Genomic DNA, 23,048 nt, shown 5'->3' with positions numbered 1-23,048 from the left:
ACCAACATTTTTAGAAAAGATGCCTCTATTACATACATGTACTAATGGAAACACAAAATGAATAAACAAGAAGTACACTTACCTATTACACATAGTTTATTTGTCTTCGACTGGAAGCAAATTACAAAGTCATGATAATATTAACATGCTGTTTCTGAGAAGAAGAAGAAACAAAAGTCAGTTTTTATTTTGTTTACATACCCTCCCTCAAGTAAATAAAATTTTACTTTTTCCACATCACAACGCCTACGCAAACTATATGGCCATTATTATTAGTGTTATCATTCTAGTATTTTTTTTTCTTTTCTTTTTTTTGAAGTTTTATTATTATTATTAATTTTCTTTATTTTATTTAATTTTATTTATTAATTTATTTTATTTATTTATTTATTATTATTATTATTATTGTTAATATTTTTTTTTCTTTTTTTTCCCCCCCACTTTATTTGGAATCAAATGTGGAACGAATGGAATAAAAGTTCATGCGTACCTATTGAAAGACAGATACATACATTCTTATTCGTTTCATTTATTTATTCTTTTCATTTATTCATTCATTCATTTATTTAATTATTCATTCATTTAATTAATTATTCATTTATTTGTATTATTTGTTTTGTTCTTGTTTTTGCAACAGGGTAATTCCTGTTCATCCTATATGCACCATTCTGATTATCTGCAAGTATCATGATACTTAGTAATATTACTGGGCTTGTTCAGATAATGGTAGGAGGAAATAATGACAAGAAATATATAATATATATTTTTCGAAAATGCATTTTGCTTCAATAACGAATTGAAAATATATGTATATATATATAATAAATAATTCTATTTTCTATTCAATTGACGTTACATTCATCCCCATTATTCACCATATATATATTTAAAAAAAAAATATTTGACTATATGTATCTGCAGTGAAATCATGTGTCAAAAACCGACTTGATTTTCTTTTTCTTTTGGGGCAATTCTGTGGATTGAAACTACCTACAGACGTAGCCAATGGTCATCTCGTTCACCTGACTAATCGTAGCGAGTGTTACTGCGGGCACCAGCCAATCGACTAAGCCGACTGGTAGACCGCAGCGATTTTCAACTTGAGCTTACAAAGATATATAAGTTCACGGCGCAACACTGCCACTTCATTCATTCGAGTTTGAATAATCTGAGGAGATAGCATGGCACGTACCAAGCAGACGGCACGAAAATCTACAGGAGGCAAGGCCCCCAGAAAACAGCTCGCTACCAAAGCTGCTCGTAAAAGCGCACCAGCCACGGGTGGCGTTAAGAAACCGCATAGATACAGGCCAGGAACTGTCGCCCTCCGTGAAATTCGGAGATACCAGAAGAGCACTGAGCTTCTCATCAGGAAGCTGCCATTCCAGCGCTTGGTCCGGGAAATCGCTCAGGATTTTAAGACCGACTTGCGTTTCCAGAGTTCAGCTGTCATGGCTTTACAGGAAGCAAGCGAAGCTTACCTTGTTGGTCTCTTTGAGGACACCAACCTGTGCGCCATTCACGCCAAGAGAGTAACCATCATGCCCAAAGACATCCAGCTGGCCAGACGTATTCGTGGAGAGCGTGCTTAATTTTAAGCTGTATTTCAAGTCCTAAAGCAAACGGCCGTTTTCACGGCCACCTACATTCTTCGAAAAGATGCCTTCTGTTCAGACGTTGAAACATCTCTGAAAATAATGTTGAATTATTTGGCCGAAATTAATAAATTTATCAAATTCAGCGAACAATGCCCCCAAATTGGAAAAAAAAAAAAAAAAAAAAAAAAAAAAAATGTTGAGACACAATACATCCTTCAGTGAATATATCTGTGCCTTGCATATATATAATTACATAAATTATGAAAGAGCACAATGCTAGACAATTTCATAGTACTATTGTCATCATCAATTTGTTGTAGAAGTTGTCTACACATCTTGAAACTATATTTTGTACAAGTCCATCAACCTGCCCCTCTAGAATACATTCAAGAATTTTGCGAAATAAATTAGAAAATAGCACAATTATTTAAATAGAATATGATGGAATGTGTCGAAGCAAAAAATAATAACAGTATTACAACTTTATCTCATTAGTTCTACAGCTATGCACATATGCGAGTACATGCATTTCAGAACTGCAATTCCGTATTTCATTTATATTCAAAGTATGATTTTTATTGATTTCTAAACAACGTCAAATATAACGATATTCGTTCTAACGTGGCGTGTAATAAAATGAAAAAGGCTCATTTATAAAGCCGGTTTGGTCACTGCTTAAAGTTGCCTTTGAAAATTAACTGAGAAAAGAGGAAATCAAATAAATGATCACATCTATAACTAGATATCATAAATGAATGAGAATCAAAAAGTTTCATTCAGCTTCTACATTTTGTATTATTTCGGTGTTATCTGTCACACCCCTTTCCTTTGAATAACTTAATCCCCACCCACCCACCCACGTTTTAATTATCATTCGGCAACAACGGTATTTATTTTGTTAAACTCAAAGCAAAAAATACTGAAATAAAAAAAATAACAACAACAAAACAAAAAATTGTGTATGTTTATCCTAAAAAATTATGATGCTGTCTGTCCTGCTTGATATAATTCCCCTCTCTCTCTTTATCATTTTTATTCATTTTCTGTCATGTTTTTTTTTTTTTTTTTTTTGTTGTTGTTTTGTATACCAGTTTGTATAAAATGTATATATGTACCTCCACGTACCAATATTTTGGTTTAGGTGAATAAATTGAACATAAACTTGCCTATATGTGAAGAAATTAAAGAATCAAAATTAATTAAATGTGGTTAAAATTCCTGTGGGGCAAGAAATGTAAACATTCCCATCATGCCAAGCTGACCAATCGTAAAGCTTGTCACAATACCGCTTTGGTAACGTTCCGAACTTTTCAAAGCATCGTGCGCTCTCACGGGTCCTCAATTTGGACTATAAATTAGGCAATTACGCATGATCAGTTCATCAGAACAGTACTACTGACTGAACTTATAACATGTCTGGACGTGGCAAAGGAGGAAAAGGTCTTGGAAAAGGAGGCGCTAAGCGACACAGAAAAGTCTTGAGAGACAACATCCAGGGTATCACCAAGCCAGCCATACGCCGTCTTGCTCGCCGTGGTGGTGTCAAACGTATTTCCGGTCTCATCTACGAGGAAACTCGTGGAGTTCTTAAGGTTTTCTTGGAGAACGTGATCCGAGATGCTGTAACCTACACGGAGCATGCCAAGAGAAAGACCGTCACAGCTATGGACGTGGTCTACGCCTTGAAACGCCAAGGACGCACCCTGTACGGATTTGGAGGCTAAAGAATTCAGTTTGACAGTCAAGACAGAAGTTTAAAACAAACACAAACGGCCGTTATCACGGCCACCCAAATTTTTCGAAAAGATGCCTCTAAAACATCGTTAAGACAGACATTTACTTACTGAGTACTTGTTATACAGATATTCACTGTACAAAGTTGAATACAGAATGGTTGTAAGTGGTAAAATAAATACACAACAATAACAGAGTAAGACCCTTTATGTCGTAATATTTCCTCAAAACTATATACAGAGCAACAAATATGTATTGAATTTAGGTTTGGACAAGAAATATTGAATAAACACACACAAACAGTATATATTATTTAATTTTTTTTTATTATTATAATCATATATTAAAATAATAATGCTGCTGTCTTGAGTATTATTTTGAGGGATCGATCTACCGACAATGACAGGTACCAACTGGCGCTGAGTGACATGCTTTTTTTTCTTGTTTAACAATTATGACTAATGTTAGACAATTAATTGTCAATGTATAATTATCGCATTTTGGTCATTGCACTTTTATTGATGTATAATTACTGATTGAAAATTCCAATATGTCAATGTCAAAGAAAGGGGAGGGGGGGGGGTCTTGAATTTATTTATCTGTTTCATTGATATTAGCTGAATTGAGATACTTTATTATCAATTATATAATGTACGCTGATAATTAATTCAGTATACAGAGGACAAATGAACCAGGATTTTGTGTACATCAGATGGACCTCGCATGCTTGTATTTTATTTATATTTGAAGATACAGTTATTTCAGATATATGCTTGGTTGTACATTCAAGTTATTTGTGAATAAAATTTGGCTCTCATTCATATAATAATACCTACTTGTATTTCTTTATTTATCCTACTTCTGTTATTATAATCAGTTGTAAACAATGTGGGATTTTTATACGTTTGCCACTTTTACGAGCACATGCATTCACATTGTAACACTCGTACATATTATTTGTGTCTCAATAACGCATGTAATATGAAGGTATCTTTTCTAAAAAATTAGTTGGCCCTTAAAAGGGCCGTTTGGTGTGTGTACTTGCAAAATGAGATTATTTGCTGCTGGTGTACTTGGTGACGGCTTTGGTGCCCTCAGATACGGCGTGCTTGGCCAGTTCACCGGGCAGAAGGAGACGGACAGCAGTCTGGACCTCTCTGCTTGTGATTGTAGATCGCTTGTTGTAGTGGGCCAAACGAGAGGCTTCGGCAGCGATTCTCTCAAAGATATCGTTGACGAAGGAGTTCATTATGCTCATGGCCTTGCTGGAAACACCAGTGTCAGGGTGCACCTGCTTTAGGACTTTGTAGATGTAAATGGCATAAGATTCCCTCCTCCTCTTCCTCCTTTTCTTGTCTGTGCTCCTCGGTGTCTTGGCCTTGGTGACTGCTTTCTTGGCGCCTTTGGATCCGACTTTGGGTGGCATGATCTCAAGTTGACAGGTCAAACTGAAGAGATGAATAAAGTGAAATGGTAAAATTTACTATTTATATGCGAGTAGGAGGAGAAGCTTGTTACGGACCTCCGAGAAAACATTACTTGTTCGGATTTCACCTAAAGGCACAACAGAGCGACGCGTTAATTGGCTGCACCGTTGGATCCGCTTGGTTGTTTAAATTGGTGCGTGCGGGCGTCGCTGGATTATTCGTTGACTGTACACGAAAGAACATAACCGTTAAGAATGTCTGGACGTGGCAAAGGAGGCAAAGTGAAGGGGAAGGCCAAGAGCCGTTCTTCCCGCGCCGGACTGCAGTTCCCCGTGGGTCGTATTCACCGTCTGCTGAGAAAGGGCAACTACGCCGAGAGAGTGGGAGCAGGCGCTCCCGTGTACTTGGCTGCCGTTCTTGAGTACTTGGCCGCAGAAGTCTTGGAGTTGGCAGGCAACGCTGCCCGCGACAACAAAAAGACCAGAATCATTCCCCGTCATCTGCAGCTGGCCATCCGCAACGACGAAGAATTGAACAAACTCCTGTCCGGCGTGACCATCGCGCAGGGTGGTGTCCTGCCCAACATCCAAGCGGTGCTCCTTCCCAAAAAGACACAGAAAGCCGCCAAGTAAAAAGATCCTATAGTTGTGTTGTGTGCAGCACAAAACCAAACGGCCGTTTTCACGGCCACATAAGCTTTTCGAAAAGATACCTACATTACAAACGAGTTGAAACGTAAACAATTATTATAGCTAGAAAATAATAGAAACACACGAATTCAATAATTTTCAACACAGAACAGAGATCAAACATCAAAGAAAGTGTTATATATTTAATGATAAATAAATGTATTAAGTCAATAACAAAAGCAATAAATTTAAAAATTGACTCGCATGTATATTCGTATATGTACGTTTTTTCTTTCTCGTTATAGGCAGTTGAATCCAAACCTTATAGGCCTGCGTACAAATGTTGAATTCTCACTTATTACTTGAATGCTCACTCAACAAAGAGATAAGAAAAGAAAAAAAAAACCCATTTCATTGACCAATTAAGACTAGAAACTGCGGAAATCATCTAACATGGCGATCTAACTTTCAATTTTTTCCTTTAATACAAATATTTTTAAATATGATCATTATTTTATTAACATATTCAAAAGATCTGTAACTCCAGTTAAATCCTTAATGTTTCTTCTTCTTTTTTTTTCCCCCCTCGCTATTGTTTTATATGATGATTATTTAGACAAAATTCCTAATTGATAAAATAGATAAAAGTGATGAATATAAGAATCTCATAAGAATAAGAAGATGTGGTTTATATTATGTCTTGAATGTTCTTATTCAAAAAAGTGTGCTTCCCATAATAAGAGTGAATAAAAGCAACTCGATGCCAGTTTCCGGATACTTACAGTACTAACACAATTAAACACTGGTAGTAAATTTTCTTTCGAATAGACTACCGATGCGAATGACTAAACGACATTTTTTTTAACACTTTACATTTATTGCGATGTCCATCACTGCGCCGTGCAGCACATCTGCATCGTCACGTGACATATAGATGCAGGGAATCATGATCTGCACGTGGAAAGTGTGCAACCAATTTGATGCTTGTATCAATGTATTGTATTGTCTTGTATTATATACTGGTTGTCTTGTTCAACTTGAAAGATATAGATTTTAAATACATTGGCTTTTGACCACATTCTGTTTATTTACATGTACTCAATTATTTGTGTGTGTAAATTACAAGAAACAAATTAATATCAATGAATAAGCTACTCCCATGATTCGCCTTGTTCGTCTCTCTCTGTCTCTCTCTTATGTATAACTACTAATTAAGTGAGTGTTCTACAATTATTAAATACACGCCCTTTTTATGTGATTTTTTTTTTTTTCATGTAATTTACAAGGATGTCAGTTATGTATATTCTTATGATATAATTATACTGAGAAATTCAGACGTTGTACCACCGAATGTGGTACGTTACGTACGGTCTGGATCTTCCCGGTGTCCTCGGTGTTATAATTATAAAGTAGGTGTCATGTATTTAAATATTCGAAAAGAAATTATATGTTGTCCCTTTAAGGGGGTGAACATCCACTGATCTAGAAAGTATATTAGATATATATTTGAACATTCAACAATTTGTGAGATTCCGTGATTTCTCTTCATATGACCCTTTTGTTTGTTTGTTTGTTTGTTTTTTTTTTTGTTGTTTTGTTTTTGTTTTGTTTTTTTTCTCTCCATTTCATATGAAATGCAAGGCACACATCACTATCCATTGTGCGCGTGTTTGTGCCGAATGTTTGCATTTTCATTCGGATTTTAAGTAACATATAAGACAATTGAAAGAAATGTACATGTATGTTTTATCGCATAGCAATGTAGTAAGTACTTCAATCCCTTACTCGTGTTCTATTCCTCTTGTTTTCGTGTTTTAATCAAAATTAGTCGCTTCTGGGCTCCAGGGAACAGCGCATTTTCAGAATCAACAGACAATTCCTCCTTTAAAATGACAGATTAAGAACCTTAAACGGAAACAGTTATGTAGGAAAATATTTCAAGAAAACGCACAGTGACATATTTGAGAAAATTAAGTAAAATTGGGAGGACAATATCGGAAAAATTACAGGTATTGAAACACAAAGTTGGACGAGTTCAATCCTCTACGCTGTCGACAATTGGGGAGTTTTCACGGAGGTCCGCGCTCGCCGCCACTCAAATAAGGCCATCGGCGGAGGTGATTTCATTCATTTCCTTATCGTCGATAACGTCGTTCACATCAGTTGTAGAAAACAGGACAAAAAAATTATGGCAGACGCCGCACCAGCAAAATCCCCCGCCAAGAAGAAGGTTTCCAAACCCAAGACGGTCCCCGCCCATCCCAAGTACATCGAGATGATCAGCGCTGCTGTGGCTGCCCTGAAGGAGCGCGGAGGTTCCTCGAGACAAGCTATTCTCAAGTACATCATGGGCAACTACAAAGTCGGTAATGACGCCTCTAGTGTCAACACCCATCTGAAGATGGCCCTCAAGAACGGAGTCAAGAAGGGAGTTCTCAAACAGGCCAAGGGTACAGGTGCCAGTGGTTCCTTCAAGCTGGGAGAGAAGCCCAAGACGGAGAAGAAACCCAAGACCAAAAAAGTCACCAAACCTAAGGCTGCCAAGCCCAAGAAAACGACCAAACCCAAGAAGACAACCGGGGAGAAAAAGCCAACAGAAAAGAAAAAGGCTGTTAAGAAACCTGCAGCACCCAAGAAGGCCGAGTCTCCCAAGAAGAAAGCAGCTACTAAGTCTCCCAAGAAAGCCAAGGCAGCTCCAAAGCCTACGAAAACCAAAGCGCCCAAGAAAGCCACAGCCAAGAAGTCAAAAACCCCAAAGAAAGCCACCAAGGCGTAGGCTGCCAATTGTCTTAAACCAATTACAAAAGCCCTTTTCAGGGCTACCAACATTTTTAGAAAAGATGCCTCTATTACATACATGTACTAATGGAAACACAAAATGAATAAACAAGAAGTACACTTACCTATTACACATAGTTTATTTGTCTTCGACTGGAAGCAAATTACAAAGTCATGATAATATTAACATGCTGTTTCTGAGAAGAAGAAGAAACAAAAGTCAGTTTTTATTTTGTTTACATACCCTCCCTCAAGTAAATAAAATTTTACTTTTTCCACATCACAACGCCTACGCAAACTATATGGCCATTATTATTAGTGTTATCATTCTAGTATTTTTTTTTCTTTTCTTTTTTTTGAAGTTTTATTATTATTATTAATTTTCTTTATTTTATTTAATTTTATTTATTAATTTATTTTATTTATTTATTTATTATTATTATTATTATTGTTAATATTTTTTTTTCTTTTTTTTCCCCCCCACTTTATTTGGAATCAAATGTGGAACGAATGGAATAAAAGTTCATGCGTACCTATTGAAAGACAGATACATACATTCTTATTCGTTTCATTTATTTATTCTTTTCATTTATTCATTCATTCATTTATTTAATTATTCATTCATTTAATTAATTATTCATTTATTTGTATTATTTGTTTTGTTCTTGTTTTTGCAACAGGGTAATTCCTGTTCATCCTATATGCACCATTCTGATTATCTGCAAGTATCATGATACTTAGTAATATTACTGGGCTTGTTCAGATAATGGTAGGAGGAAATAATGACAAGAAATATATAATATATATTTTTCGAAAATGCATTTTGCTTCAATAACGAATTGAAAATATATGTATATATATATAATAAATAATTCTATTTTCTATTCAATTGACGTTACATTCATCCCCATTATTCACCATATATATATTTAAAAAAAAAATATTTGACTATATGTATCTGCAGTGAAATCATGTGTCAAAAACCGACTTGATTTTCTTTTTCTTTTGGGGCAATTCTGTGGATTGAAACTACCTACAGACGTAGCCAATGGTCATCTCGTTCACCTGACTAATCGTAGCGAGTGTTACTGCGGGCACCAGCCAATCGACTAAGCCGACTGGTAGACCGCAGCGATTTTCAACTTGAGCTTACAAAGATATATAAGTTCACGGCGCAACACTGCCACTTCATTCATTCGAGTTTGAATAATCTGAGGAGATAGCATGGCACGTACCAAGCAGACGGCACGAAAATCTACAGGAGGCAAGGCCCCCAGAAAACAGCTCGCTACCAAAGCTGCTCGTAAAAGCGCACCAGCCACGGGTGGCGTTAAGAAACCGCATAGATACAGGCCAGGAACTGTCGCCCTCCGTGAAATTCGGAGATACCAGAAGAGCACTGAGCTTCTCATCAGGAAGCTGCCATTCCAGCGCTTGGTCCGGGAAATCGCTCAGGATTTTAAGACCGACTTGCGTTTCCAGAGTTCAGCTGTCATGGCTTTACAGGAAGCAAGCGAAGCTTACCTTGTTGGTCTCTTTGAGGACACCAACCTGTGCGCCATTCACGCCAAGAGAGTAACCATCATGCCCAAAGACATCCAGCTGGCCAGACGTATTCGTGGAGAGCGTGCTTAATTTTAAGCTGTATTTCAAGTCCTAAAGCAAACGGCCGTTTTCACGGCCACCTACATTCTTCGAAAAGATACCTTCTGTTCAGACGTTGAAACATCTCTGAAAATAATGTTGAATTATTTGGCCGAAATTAATAAATTTTATCAAATTCAGCGAACAATGCCCCCAAATTGGAAAAAAAAAAAAAAAAAAAAAAAAAAAAAAATGTTGAGACACAATACATCCTTCAGTGAATATATCTGTGCCTTGCATATATATAATTACATAAATTATGAAAGAGCACAATGCTAGACAATTTCATAGTACTATTGTCATCATCAATTTGTTGTAGAAGTTGTCTACACATCTTGAAACTATATTTTGTACAAGTCCATCAACCTGCCCCTCTAGAATACATTCAAGAATTTTGCGAAATAAATTAGAAAATAGCACAATTATTTAAATAGAATATGATGGAATGTGTCGAAGCAAAAAATAATAACAGTATTACAACTTTATCTCATTAGTTCTACAGCTATGCACATATGCGAGTACATGCATTTCAGAACTGCAATTCCGTATTTCATTTATATTCAAAGTATGATTTTTATTGATTTCTAAACAACGTCAAATATAACGATATTCGTTCTAACGTGGCGTGTAATAAAATGAAAAAGGCTCATTTATAAAGCCGGTTTGGTCACTGCTTAAAGTTGCCTTTGAAAATTAACTGAGAAAAGAGGAAATCAAATAAATGATCACATCTATAACTAGATATCATAAATGAATGAGAATCAAAAGTTTCATTCAGCTTCTACATTTTGTATTATTTCGGTGTTATCTGTCACACCCCTTTCCTTTGAATAACTTAATCCCCACCCACCCACCCACGTTTTAATTATCATTCGGCAACAACGGTATTTATTTTGTTAAACTCAAAGCAAAAAATACTGAAATAAAAAAAATAACAACAACAAAACAAAAAATTGTGTATGTTTATCCTAAAAAATTATGATGCTGTCTGTCCTGCTTGATATAATTCCCCTCTCTCTCTTTATCATTTTTATTCATTTTCTGTCATGTTTTTTTTTTTTTTTTTTTTGTTGTTGTTTTGTATACCAGTTTGTATAAAATGTATATATGTACCTCCACGTACCAATATTTTGGTTTAGGTGAATAAATTGAACATAAACTTGCCTATATGTGAAGAAATTAAAGAATCAAAATTAATTAAATGTGGTTAAAATTCCTGTGGGGCAAGAAATGTAAACATTCCCATCATGCCAAGCTGACCAATCGTAAAGCTTGTCACAATACCGCTTTGGTAACGTTCCGAACTTTTCAAAGCATCGTGCGCTCTCACGGGTCCTCAATTTGGACTATAAATTAGGCAATTACGCATGATCAGTTCATCAGAACAGTACTACTGTCTGAACTTATAACATGTCTGGACGTGGCAAAGGAGGAAAAGGTCTTGGAAAAGGAGGCGCTAAGCGACACAGAAAAGTCTTGAGAGACAACATCCAGGGTATCACCAAGCCAGCCATACGCCGTCTTGCTCGCCGTGGTGGTGTCAAACGTATTTCCGGTCTCATCTACGAGGAAACTCGTGGAGTTCTTAAGGTTTTCTTGGAGAACGTGATCCGAGATGCTGTAACCTACACGGAGCATGCCAAGAGAAAGACCGTCACAGCTATGGACGTGGTCTACGCCTTGAAACGCCAAGGACGCACCCTGTACGGATTTGGAGGCTAAAGAATTCAGTTTGACAGTCAAGACAGAAGTTTAAAACAAACACAAACGGCCGTTATCACGGCCACCCAAATTTTTCGAAAAGATGCCTCTAAAACATCGTTAAGACAGACATTTACTTACTGAGTACTTGTTATACAGATATTCACTGTACAAAGTTGAATACAGAATGGTTGTAAGTGGTAAAATAAATACACAACAATAACAGAGTAAGACCCTTTATGTCGTAATATTTCCTCAAAACTATATACAGAGCAACAAATATGTATTGAATTTAGGTTTGGACAAGAAATATTGAATAAACACACACAAACAGTATATATTATTTAATTTTTTTTTATTATTATAATCATATATTAAAATAATAATGCTGCTGTCTTGAGTATTATTTTGAGGGATCGATCTACCGACAATGACAGGTACCAACTGGCGCTGAGTGACATGCTTTTTTTTCTTGTTTAACAATTATGACTAATGTTAGACAATTAATTGTCAATGTATAATTATCGCATTTTGGTCATTGCACTTTTATTGATGTATAATTACTGATTGAAAATTCCAATATGTCAATGTCAAAGAAAGGGGAGGGGGGGGGGTCTTGAATTTATTTATCTGTTTCATTGATATTAGCTGAATTGAGATACTTTATTATCAATTATATAATGTACGCTGATAATTAATTCAGTATACAGAGGACAAATGAACCAGGATTTTGTGTACATCAGATGGACCTCGCATGCTTGTATTTTATTTATATTTGAAGATACAGTTATTTCAGATATATGCTTGGTTGTACATTCAAGTTATTTGTGAATAAAATTTGGCTCTCATTCATATAATAATACCTACTTGTATTTCTTTATTTATCCTACTTCTGTTATTATAATCAGTTGTAAACAATGTGGGATTTTTATACGTTTGCCACTTTTACGAGCACATGCATTCACATTGTAACACTCGTACATATTATTTGTGTCTCAATAACGCATGTAATATGAAGGTATCTTTTCTAAAAAATTAGTTGGCCCTTAAAAGGGCCGTTTGGTGTGTGTACTTGCAAAATGAGATTATTTGCTGCTGGTGTACTTGGTGACGGCTTTGGTGCCCTCAGATACGGCGTGCTTGGCCAGTTCACCGGGCAGAAGGAGACGGACAGCAGTCTGGACCTCTCTGCTTGTGATTGTAGATCGCTTGTTGTAGTGGGCCAAACGAGAGGCTTCGGCAGCGATTCTCTCAAAGATATCGTTGACGAAGGAGTTCATTATGCTCATGGCCTTGCTGGAAACACCAGTGTCAGGGTGCACCTGCTTTAGGACTTTGTAGATGTAAATGGCATAAGATTCCCTCCTCCTCTTCCTCCTTTTCTTGTCTGTGCTCCTCGGTGTCTTGGCCTTGGTGACTGCTTTCTTGGCGCCTTTGGATCCGACTTTGGGTGGCATGATCTCAAGTTGACAGGTCAAACTGAAGAGATGAATAAAGTGAAATGGTAAAATTTACTATTTATATGCGAGTAGGAGGAGAAGCTTGTTACGGACCTCCGAGAAAACATTACTTGTTCGGATTTCACCTAAAGGCACAACAGAGCGACGCGTTAATTGGCTGCACCGTTGGATCCGCTTGGTTGTTTAAATTGGTGCGTGCGGGCGTCGCTGGATTATTCGTTGACTGTACACGAAAGAACATAACCGTTAAGAATGTCTGGACGTGGCAAAGGAGGCAAAGTGAAGGGGAAGGCCAAGAGCCGTTCTTCCCGCGCCGGACTGCAGTTCCCCGTGGGTCGTATTCACCGTCTGCTGAGAAAGGGCAACTACGCCGAGAGAGTGGGAGCAGGCGCTCCCGTGTACTTGGCTGCCGTTCTTGAGTACTTGGCCGCAGAAGTCTTGGAGTTGGCAGGCAACGCTGCCCGCGACAACAAAAAGACCAGAATCATTCCCCGTCATCTGCAGCTGGCCATCCGCAACGACGAAGAATTGAACAAACTCCTGTCCGGCGTGACCATCGCGCAGGGTGGTGTCCTGCCCAACATCCAAGCGGTGCTCCTTCCCAAAAAGACACAGAAAGCCGCCAAGTAAAAAGATCCTATAGTTGTGTTGTGTGCAGCACAAAACCAAACGGCCGTTTTCACGGCCACATAAGCTTTTCGAAAAGATACCTACATTACAAACGAGTTGAAACGTAAACAATTATTATAGCTAGAAAATAATAGAAACACACGAATTCAATAATTTTCAACACAGAACAGAGATCAAACATCAAAGAAAGTGTTATATATTTAATGATAAATAAATGTATTAAGTCAATAACAAAAGCAATAAATTTAAAAATTGACTCGCATGTATATTCGTATATGTACGTTTTTTCTTTCTCGTTATAGGCAGTTGAATCCAAACCTTATAGGCCTGCGTACAAATGTTGAATTCTCACTTATTACTTGAATGCTCACTCAACAAAGAGATAAGAAAAGAAAAAAAAAACCCATTTCATTGACCAATTAAGACTAGAAACTGCGGAAATCATCTAACATGGCGATCTAACTTTCAATTTTTTCCTTTAATACAAATATTTTTAAATATGATCATTATTTTATTAACATATTCAAAAGATCTGTAACTCCAGTTAAATCCTTAATGTTTCTTCTTCTTTTTTTTTTCCCCCTCGCTATTGTTTTATATGATGATTATTTAGACAAAATTCCTAATTGATAAAATAGATAAAAGTGATGAATATAAGAATCTCATAAGAATAAGAAGATGTGGTTTATATTATGTCTTGAATGTTCTTATTCAAAAAAGTGTGCTTCCCATAATAAGAGTGAATAAAAGCAACTCGATGCCAGTTTCCGGATACTTACAGTACTAACACAATTAAACACTGGTAGTAAATTTTCTTTCGAATAGACTACCGATGCGAATGACTAAACGACATTTTTTTTAACACTTTACATTTATTGCGATGTCCATCACTGCGCCGTGCAGCACATCTGCATCGTCACGTGACATATAGATGCAGGGAATCATGATCTGCACGTGGAAAGTGTGCAACCAATTTGATGCTTGTATCAATGTATTGTATTGTCTTGTATTATATACTGGTTGTCTTGTTCAACTTGAAAGATATAGATTTTAAATACATTGGCTTTTGACCACATTCTGTTTATTTACATGTACTCAATTATTTGTGTGTGTAAATTACAAGAAACAAATTAATATCAATGAATAAGCTACTCCCATGATTCGCCTTGTTCGTCTCTCTCTGTCTCTCTCTTATGTATAACTACTAATTAAGTGAGTGTTCTACAATTATTAAATACACGCCCTTTTTATGTGATTTTTTTTTTTTTTCATGTAATTTACAAGGATGTCAGTTATGTATATTCTTATGATATAATTATACTGAGAAATTCAGACGTTGTACCACCGAATGTGGTACGTTACGTACGGTCTGGATCTTCCCGGTGTCCTCGGTGTTATAATTATAAAGTAGGTGTCATGTATTTAAATATTCGAAAAGAAATTATATGTTGTCCCTTTAAGGGGGTGAACATCCACTGATCTAGAAAGTATATTAGATATATATTTGAACATTCAACAATTTGTGAGATTCCGTGATTTCTCTTCATATGACCCTTTTGTTTGTTTGTTTGTTTGTTTTTTTTTTTGTTGTTTTGTTTTTGTTTTGTTTTTTTTCTCTCCATTTCATATGAAATGCAAGGCACACATCACTATCCATTGTGCGCGTGTTTGTGCCGAATGTTTGCATTTTCATTCGGATTTTAAGTAACATATAAGACAATTGAAAGAAATGTACATGTATGTTTTATCGCATAGCAATGTAGTAAGTACTTCAATCCCTTACTCGTGTTCTATTCCTCTTGTTTTCGTGTTTTAATCAAAATTAGTCGCTTCTGGGCTCCAGGGAACAGCGCATTTTCAGAATCAACAGACAATTCCTCCTTTAAAATGACAGATTAAGAACCTTAAACGGAAACAGTTATGTAGGAAAATATTTCAAGAAAACGCACAGTGACATATTTGAGAAAATTAAGTAAAATTGGGAGGACAATATCGGAAAAATTACAGGTATTGAAACACAAAGTTGGACGAGTTCAATCCTCTACGCTGTCGACAATTGGGGAGTTTTCACGGAGGTCCGCGCTCGCCGCCACTCAAATAAGGCCATCGGCGGAGGTGATTTCATTCATTTCCTTATCGTCGATAACGTCGTTCACATCAGTTGTAGAAAACAGGACAAAAAAATTATGGCAGACGCCGCACCAGCAAAATCCCCCGCCAAGAAGAAGGTTTCCAAACCCAAGACGGTCCCCGCCCATCCCAAGTACATCGAGATGATCAGCGCTGCTGTGGCTGCCCTGAAGGAGCGCGGAGGTTCCTCGAGACAAGCTATTCTCAAGTACATCATGGGCAACTACAAAGTCGGTAATGACGCCTCTAGTGTCAACACCCATCTGAAGATGGCCCTCAAGAAGGGAGTTCTCAAACAGGCCAAGGGTACAGGTGCCAGTGGTTCCTTCAAGCTGGGAGAGAAGCCCAAGACGGAGAAGAAACCCAAGACCAAAAAAGTCACCAAACCTAAGGCTGCCAAGCCCAAGAAAACGACCAAACCCAAGAAGACAACCGGGGAGAAAAAGCCAACAGAAAAGAAAAAGGCTGTTAAGAAACCTGCAGCACCCAAGAAGGCCGAGTCTCCCAAGAAGAAAGCAGCTACTAAGTCTCCCAAGAAAGCCAAGGCAGCTCCAAAGCCTACGAAAACCAAAGCGCCCAAGAAAGCCACAGCCAAGAAGTCAAAAACCCCAAAGAAAGCCACCAAGGCGTAGGCTGCCAATTGTCTTAAACCAATTACAAAAGCCCTTTTCAGGGCTACCAACATTTTTAGAAAAGATGCCTCTATTACATACATGTACTAATGGAAACACAAAATGAATAAACAAGAAGTACACTTACCTATTACACATAGTTTATTTGTCTTCGACTGGAAGCAAATTACAAAGTCATGATAATATTAACATGCTGTTTCTGAGAAGAAGAAGAAACAAAAGTCAGTTTTTATTTTGTTTACATACCCTCCCTCAAGTAAATAAAATTTTACTTTTTCCACATCACAACGCCTACGCAAACTATATGGCCATTATTATTAGTGTTATCATTCTAGTATTTTTTTTTCTTTTCTTTTTTTTGAAGTTTTATTATTATTATTAATTTTCTTTATTTTATTTAATTTTATTTATTAATTTATTTTATTTATTTATTTATTATTATTATTATTATTGTTAATATTTTTTTTTTCTTTTTTTTCCCCCCCACTTTATTTGGAATCAAATGTGGAACGAATGGAATAAAAGTTCATGCGTACCTATTGAAAGACAGATACATACATTCTTATTCGTTTCATTTATTTATTCTTTTCATTTATTCATTCATTCATTTATTTAATTATTCATTCATTTAATTAATTATTCATTTATTTGTATTATTTGTTTTGTTCTTGTTTTTGCAACAGGGTAATTCCTGTTCATCCTATATGCACCATTCTGATTATCTGCAAGTATCATGATACTTAGTAATATTACTGGGCTTGTTCAGATAATGGTAGGAGGAAATAATGACAAGAAATATATAATATATATTTTTCGAAAATGCATTTTGCTTCAATAACGAATTGAAAATATATGTATATATATATAATAAATAATTCTATTTTCTATTCAATTGACGTTACATTCATCCCCATTATTCACCATATATATATTTAAAAAAAAAATATTTGACTATATGTATCTGCAGTGAAATCATGTGTCAAAAACCGACTTGATTTTCTTTTTCTTTTGGGGCAATTCTGTGGATTGAAACTACCTACAGACGTAGCCAATGGTCATCTCGTTCACCTGACTAATCGTAGCGAGTGTTACTGCGGGCACCAGCCAATCGACTAAGCCGACTGGTAGACCGCAGCGATTTTCAACTTGAGCTTACAAAGATATATAAGTTCACGGCGCAACACTGCCACTTCATTCATTCGAGTTTGAATAATCTGAGGAGATAGCATGGCACGTACCAAGCAGACGGCACGAAAATCTACAGGAGGCAAGGCCCCCAGAAAACAGCTCGCTACCAAAGCTGCTCGTAAAAGCGCACCAGCCACGGGTGGCGTTAAGAAACCGCATAGATACAGGCCAGGAACTGTCGCCCTCCGTGAAATTCGGAGATACCAGAAGAGCACTGAGCTTCTCATCAGGAAGCTGCCATTCCAGCGCTTGGTCCGGGAAATCGCTCAGGATTTTAAGACCGACTTGCGTTTCCAGAGTTCAGCTGTCATGGCTTTACAGGAAGCAAGCGAAGCTTACCTTGTTGGTCTCTTTGAGGACACCAACCTGTGCGCCATTCACGCCAAGAGAGTAACCATCATGCCCAAAGACATCCAGCTGGCCAGACGTATTCGTGGAGAGCGTGCTTAATTTTAAGCTGTATTTCAAGTCCTAAAGCAAACGGCCGTTTTCACGGCCACCTACATTCTTCGAAAAGATGCCTTCTGTTCAGACGTTGAAACATCTCTGAAAATAATGTTGAATTATTTGGCCGAAATTAATAAATTTTATCAAATTCAGCGAACAATGCCCCCAAATTGGAAAAAAAAAAAAAAAAAAAAAAAAAAAAATGTTGAGACACAATACATCCTTCAGTGAATATATCTGTGCCTTGCATATATATAATTACATAAATTATGAAAGAGCACAATGCTAGACAATTTCATAGTACTATTGTCATCATCAATTTGTTGTAGAAGTTGTCTACACATCTTGAAACTATATTTTGTACAAGTCCATCAACCTGCCCCTCTAGAATACATTCAAGAATTTTGCGAAATAAATTAGAAAATAGCACAATTATTTAAATAGAATATGATGGAATGTGTCGAAGCAAAAAATAATAACAGTATTACAACTTTATCTCATTAGTTCTACAGCTATGCACATATGCGAGTACATGCATTTCAGAACTGCAATTCCGTATTTCATTTATATTCAAAGTATGATTTTTATTGATTTCTAAACAACGTCAAATATAACGATATTCGTTCTAACGTGGCGTGTAATAAAATGAAAAAGGCTCATTTATAAAGCCGGTTTGGTCACTGCTTAAAGTTGCCTTTGAAAATTAACTGAGAAAAGAGGAAATCAAATAAATGATCACATCTATAACTAGATATCATAAATGAATGAGAATCAAAAGTTTCATTCAGCTTCTACATTTTGTATTATTTCGGTGTTATCTGTCACACCCCTTTCCTTTGAATAACTTAATCCCCACCCACCCACCCACGTTTTAATTATCATTCGGCAACAACGGTATTTATTTTGTTAAACTCAAAGCAAAAAATACTGAAATAAAAAAAATAACAACAACAAAACAAAAAATTGTGTATGTTTATCCTAAAAAATTATGATGCTGTCTGTCCTGCTTGATATAATTCCCCTCTCTCTCTTTATCATTTTTATTCATTTTCTGTCATGTTTTTTTTTTTTTTTTTTTTGTTGTTGTTTTGTATACCAGTTTGTATAAAATGTATATATGTACCTCCACGTACCAATATTTTGGTTTAGGTGAATAAATTGAACATAAACTTGCCTATATGTGAAGAAATTAAAGAATCAAAATTAATTAAATGTGGTTAAAATTCCTGTGGGGCAAGAAATGTAAACATTCCCATCATGCCAAGCTGACCAATCGTAAAGCTTGTCACAATACCGCTTTGGTAACGTTCCGAACTTTTCAAAGCATCGTGCGCTCTCACGGGTCCTCAATTTGGACTATAAATTAGGCAATTACGCATGATCAGTTCATCAGAACAGTACTACTGACTGAACTTATAACATGTCTGGACGTGGCAAAGGAGGAAAAGGTCTTGGAAAAGGAGGCGCTAAGCGACACAGAAAAGTCTTGAGAGACAACATCCAGGGTATCACCAAGCCAGCCATACGCCGTCTTGCTCGCCGTGGTGGTGTCAAACGTATTTCCGGTCTCATCTACGAGGAAACTCGTGGAGTTCTTAAGGTTTTCTTGGAGAACGTGATCCGAGATGCTGTAACCTACACGGAGCATGCCAAGAGAAAGACCGTCACAGCTATGGACGTGGTCTACGCCTTGAAACGCCAAGGACGCACCCTGTACGGATTTGGAGGCTAAAGAATTCAGTTTGACAGTCAAGACAGAAGTTTAAAACAAACACAAACGGCCGTTATCACGGCCACCCAAATTTTTCGAAAAGATGCCTCTAAAACATCGTTAAGACAGACATTTACTTACTGAGTACTTGTTATACAGATATTCACTGTACAAAGTTGAATACAGAATGGTTGTAAGTGGTAAAATAAATACACAACAATAACAGAGTAAGACCCTTTATGTCGTAATATTTCCTCAAAACTATATACAGAGCAACAAATATGTATTGAATTTAGGTTTGGACAAGAAATATTGAATAAACACACACAAACAGTATATATTATTTAATTTTTTTTTATTATTATAATCATATATTAAAATAATAATGCTGCTGTCTTGAGTATTATTTTGAGGGATCGATCTACCGACAATGACAGGTACCAACTGGCGCTGAGTGACATGCTTTTTTTTCTTGTTTAACAATTATGACTAATGTTAGACAATTAATTGTCAATGTATAATTATCGCATTTTGGTCATTGCACTTTTATTGATGTATAATTACTGATTGAAAATTCCAATATGTCAATGTCAAAGAAAGGGGAGGGGGGGGGGGTCTTGAATTTATTTATCTGTTTCATTGATATTAGCTGAATTGAGATACTTTATTATCAATTATATAATGTACGCTGATAATTAATTCAGTATACAGAGGACAAATGAACCAGGATTTTGTGTACATCAGATGGACCTCGCATGCTTGTATTTTATTTATATTTGAAGATACAGTTATTTCAGATATATGCTTGGTTGTACATTCAAGTTATTTGTGAATAAAATTTGGCTCTCATTCATATAATAATACCTACTTGTATTTCTTTATTTATCCTACTTCTGTTATTATAATCAGTTGTAAACAATGTGGGATTTTTATACGTTTGCCACTTTTACGAGCACATGCATTCACATTGTAACACTCGTACATATTATTTGTGTCTCAATAACGCATGTAATATGAAGGTATCTTTTCTAAAAAATTAGTTGGCCCTTAAAAGGGCCGTTTGGTGTGTGTACTTGCAAAATGAGATTATTTGCTGCTGGTGTACTTGGTGACGGCTTTGGTGCCCTCAGATACGGCGTGCTTGGCCAGTTCACCGGGCAGAAGGAGACGGACAGCAGTCTGGACCTCTCTGCTTGTGATTGTAGATCGCTTGTTGTAGTGGGCCAAACGAGAGGCTTCGGCAGCGATTCTCTCAAAGATATCGTTGACGAAGGAGTTCATTATGCTCATGGCCTTGCTGGAAACACCAGTGTCAGGGTGCACCTGCTTTAGGACTTTGTAGATGTAAATGGCATAAGATTCCCTCCTCCTCTTCCTCCTTTTCTTGTCTGTGCTCCTCGGTGTCTTGGCCTTGGTGACTGCTTTCTTGGCGCCTTTGGATCCGACTTTGGGTGGCATGATCTCAAGTTGACAGGTCAAACTGAAGAGATGAATAAAGTGAAATGGTAAAATTTACTATTTATATGCGAGTAGGAGGAGAAGCTTGTTACGGACCTCCGAGAAAACATTACTTGTTCGGATTTCACCTAAAGGCACAACAGAGCGACGCGTTAATTGGCTGCACCGTTGGATCCGCTTGGTTGTTTAAATTGGTGCGTGCGGGCGTCGCTGGATTATTCGTTGACTGTACACGAAAGAACATAACCGTTAAGAATGTCTGGACGTGGCAAAGGAGGCAAAGTGAAGGGGAAGGCCAAGAGCCGTTCTTCCCGCGCCGGACTGCAGTTCCCCGTGGGTCGTATTCACCGTCTGCTGAGAAAGGGCAACTACGCCGAGAGAGTGGGAGCAGGCGCTCCCGTGTACTTGGCTGCCGTTCTTGAGTACTTGGCCGCAGAAGTCTTGGAGTTGGCAGGCAACGCTGCCCGCGACAACAAAAAGACCAGAATCATTCCCCGTCATCTGCAGCTGGCCATCCGCAACGACGAAGAATTGAACAAACTCCTGTCCGGCGTGACCATCGCGCAGGGTGGTGTCCTGCCCAACATCCAAGCGGTGCTCCTTCCCAAAAAGACACAGAAAGCCGCCAAGTAAAAAGATCCTATAGTTGTGTTGTGTGCAGCACAAAACCAAACGGCCGTTTTCACGGCCACATAAGCTTTTCGAAAAGATACCTACATTACAAACGAGTTGAAACGTAAACAATTATTATAGCTAGAAAATAATAGAAACACACGAATTCAATAATTTTCAACACAGAACAGAGATCAAACATCAAAGAAAGTGTTATATATTTAATGATAAATAAATGTATTAAGTCAATAACAAAAGCAATAAATTTAAAAATTGACTCGCATGTATATTCGTATATGTACGTTTTTTCTTTCTCGTTATAGGCAGTTGAATCCAAACCTTATAGGCCTGCGTACAAATGTTGAATTCTCACTTATTACTTGAATGCTCACTCAACAAAGAGATAAGAAAAGAAAAAAAAAACCCATTTCATTGACCAATTAAGACTAGAAACTGCGGAAATCATCTAACATGGCGATCTAACTTTCAATTTTTTCCTTTAATACAAATATTTTTAAATATGATCATTATTTTATTAACATATTCAAAAGATCTGTAACTCCAGTTAAATCCTTAATGTTTCTTCTTCTTTTTTTTTTCCCCCTCGCTATTGTTTTATATGATGATTATTTAGACAAAATTCCTAATTGATAAAATAGATAAAAGTGATGAATATAAGAATCTCATAAGAATAAGAAGATGTGGTTTATATTATGTCTTGAATGTTCTTATTCAAAAAAGTGTGCTTCCCATAATAAGAGTGAATAAAAGCAACTCGATGCCAGTTTCCGGATACTTACAGTACTAACACAATTAAACACTGGTAGTAAATTTTCTTTCGAATAGACTACCGATGCGAATGACTAAACGACATTTTTTTTAACACTTTACATTTATTGCGATGTCCATCACTGCGCCGTGCAGCACATCTGCATCGTCACGTGACATATAGATGCAGGGAATCATGATCTGCACGTGGAAAGTGTGCAACCAATTTGATGCTTGTATCAATGTATTGTATTGTCTTGTATTATATACTGGTTGTCTTGTTCAACTTGAAAGATATAGATTTTAAATACATTGGCTTTTGACCACATTCTGTTTATTTACATGTACTCAATTATTTGTGTGTGTAAATTACAAGAAACAAATTAATATCAATGAATAAGCTACTCCCATGATTCGCCTTGTTCGTCTCTCTCTGTCTCTCTCTTATGTATAACTACTAATTAAGTGAGTGTTCTACAATTATTAAATACACGCCCTTTT

The 23,048-nt window shown here is 36.8% G+C and overlaps 8 protein-coding genes across 8 annotated transcripts; 6 read left to right on the top strand and 2 right to left on the bottom strand.

The window, feature by feature from the left end:
* Positions 1 to 1,181: 1,181 nt before the first annotated feature.
* On the top strand, positions 1,182 to 1,592 carry LOC133177968 (histone H3). The gene has a single exon (XM_061312781.1). It carries the CDS (start codon positions 1,182 to 1,184, stop codon positions 1,590 to 1,592), a length of 411 nt encoding a protein of 136 aa, XP_061168765.1.
* Positions 1,593 to 3,010: 1,418 nt separating this feature from the next.
* On the top strand, positions 3,011 to 3,322 carry LOC133177967 (histone H4). The gene has a single exon (XM_061312780.1). It carries the CDS (start codon positions 3,011 to 3,013, stop codon positions 3,320 to 3,322), a length of 312 nt encoding a protein of 103 aa, XP_061168764.1.
* Positions 3,323 to 4,386: 1,064 nt separating this feature from the next.
* LOC133177966 (histone H2B-like) lies at positions 4,387 to 4,758 on the bottom strand. The gene has a single exon (XM_061312779.1). The coding sequence runs from the start codon at positions 4,756 to 4,758 to the stop codon at positions 4,387 to 4,389; it is 372 nt and encodes a 123-aa protein (XP_061168763.1).
* Positions 4,759 to 5,013: 255 nt separating this feature from the next.
* Positions 5,014 to 5,391, top strand: LOC133177965 (histone H2A). Its single transcript, XM_061312777.1, has one exon. It carries the CDS (start codon positions 5,014 to 5,016, stop codon positions 5,389 to 5,391), a length of 378 nt encoding a protein of 125 aa, XP_061168761.1.
* A 2,185-nt stretch (positions 5,392 to 7,576) lies between these two features.
* Positions 7,577 to 8,164, top strand: LOC133177964 (histone H1-delta-like). Its single transcript, XM_061312776.1, has one exon. It carries the CDS (start codon positions 7,577 to 7,579, stop codon positions 8,162 to 8,164), a length of 588 nt encoding a protein of 195 aa, XP_061168760.1.
* Positions 8,165 to 9,390: 1,226 nt separating this feature from the next.
* LOC133177963 (histone H3) lies at positions 9,391 to 9,801 on the top strand. Its single transcript, XM_061312775.1, has one exon. It carries the CDS (start codon positions 9,391 to 9,393, stop codon positions 9,799 to 9,801), a length of 411 nt encoding a protein of 136 aa, XP_061168759.1.
* A 10,994-nt stretch (positions 9,802 to 20,795) lies between these two features.
* On the bottom strand, positions 20,796 to 21,167 carry LOC133177961 (histone H2B-like). The gene has a single exon (XM_061312774.1). It carries the CDS (start codon positions 21,165 to 21,167, stop codon positions 20,796 to 20,798), a length of 372 nt encoding a protein of 123 aa, XP_061168758.1.
* Positions 21,168 to 21,422: 255 nt separating this feature from the next.
* Positions 21,423 to 21,800, top strand: LOC133177960 (histone H2A). Its single transcript, XM_061312773.1, has one exon. It carries the CDS (start codon positions 21,423 to 21,425, stop codon positions 21,798 to 21,800), a length of 378 nt encoding a protein of 125 aa, XP_061168757.1.
* Positions 21,801 to 23,048: the final 1,248 nt, after the last annotated feature.

Source organism: Saccostrea echinata, unplaced genomic scaffold (assembly GCF_033153115.1).
Source record: "Saccostrea echinata isolate AGI-Se365-2 ecotype Australia unplaced genomic scaffold, CSIRO_AGI_Sech_v1 ptg000304l, whole genome shotgun sequence".
In the NCBI taxonomy this organism is placed as follows: domain Eukaryota; kingdom Metazoa; phylum Mollusca; class Bivalvia; order Ostreida; family Ostreidae; genus Saccostrea; species Saccostrea echinata.
Note: the sequence above shows the minus strand (reverse complement) of the source record. Positions and strands in the feature narration are given on the sequence as shown.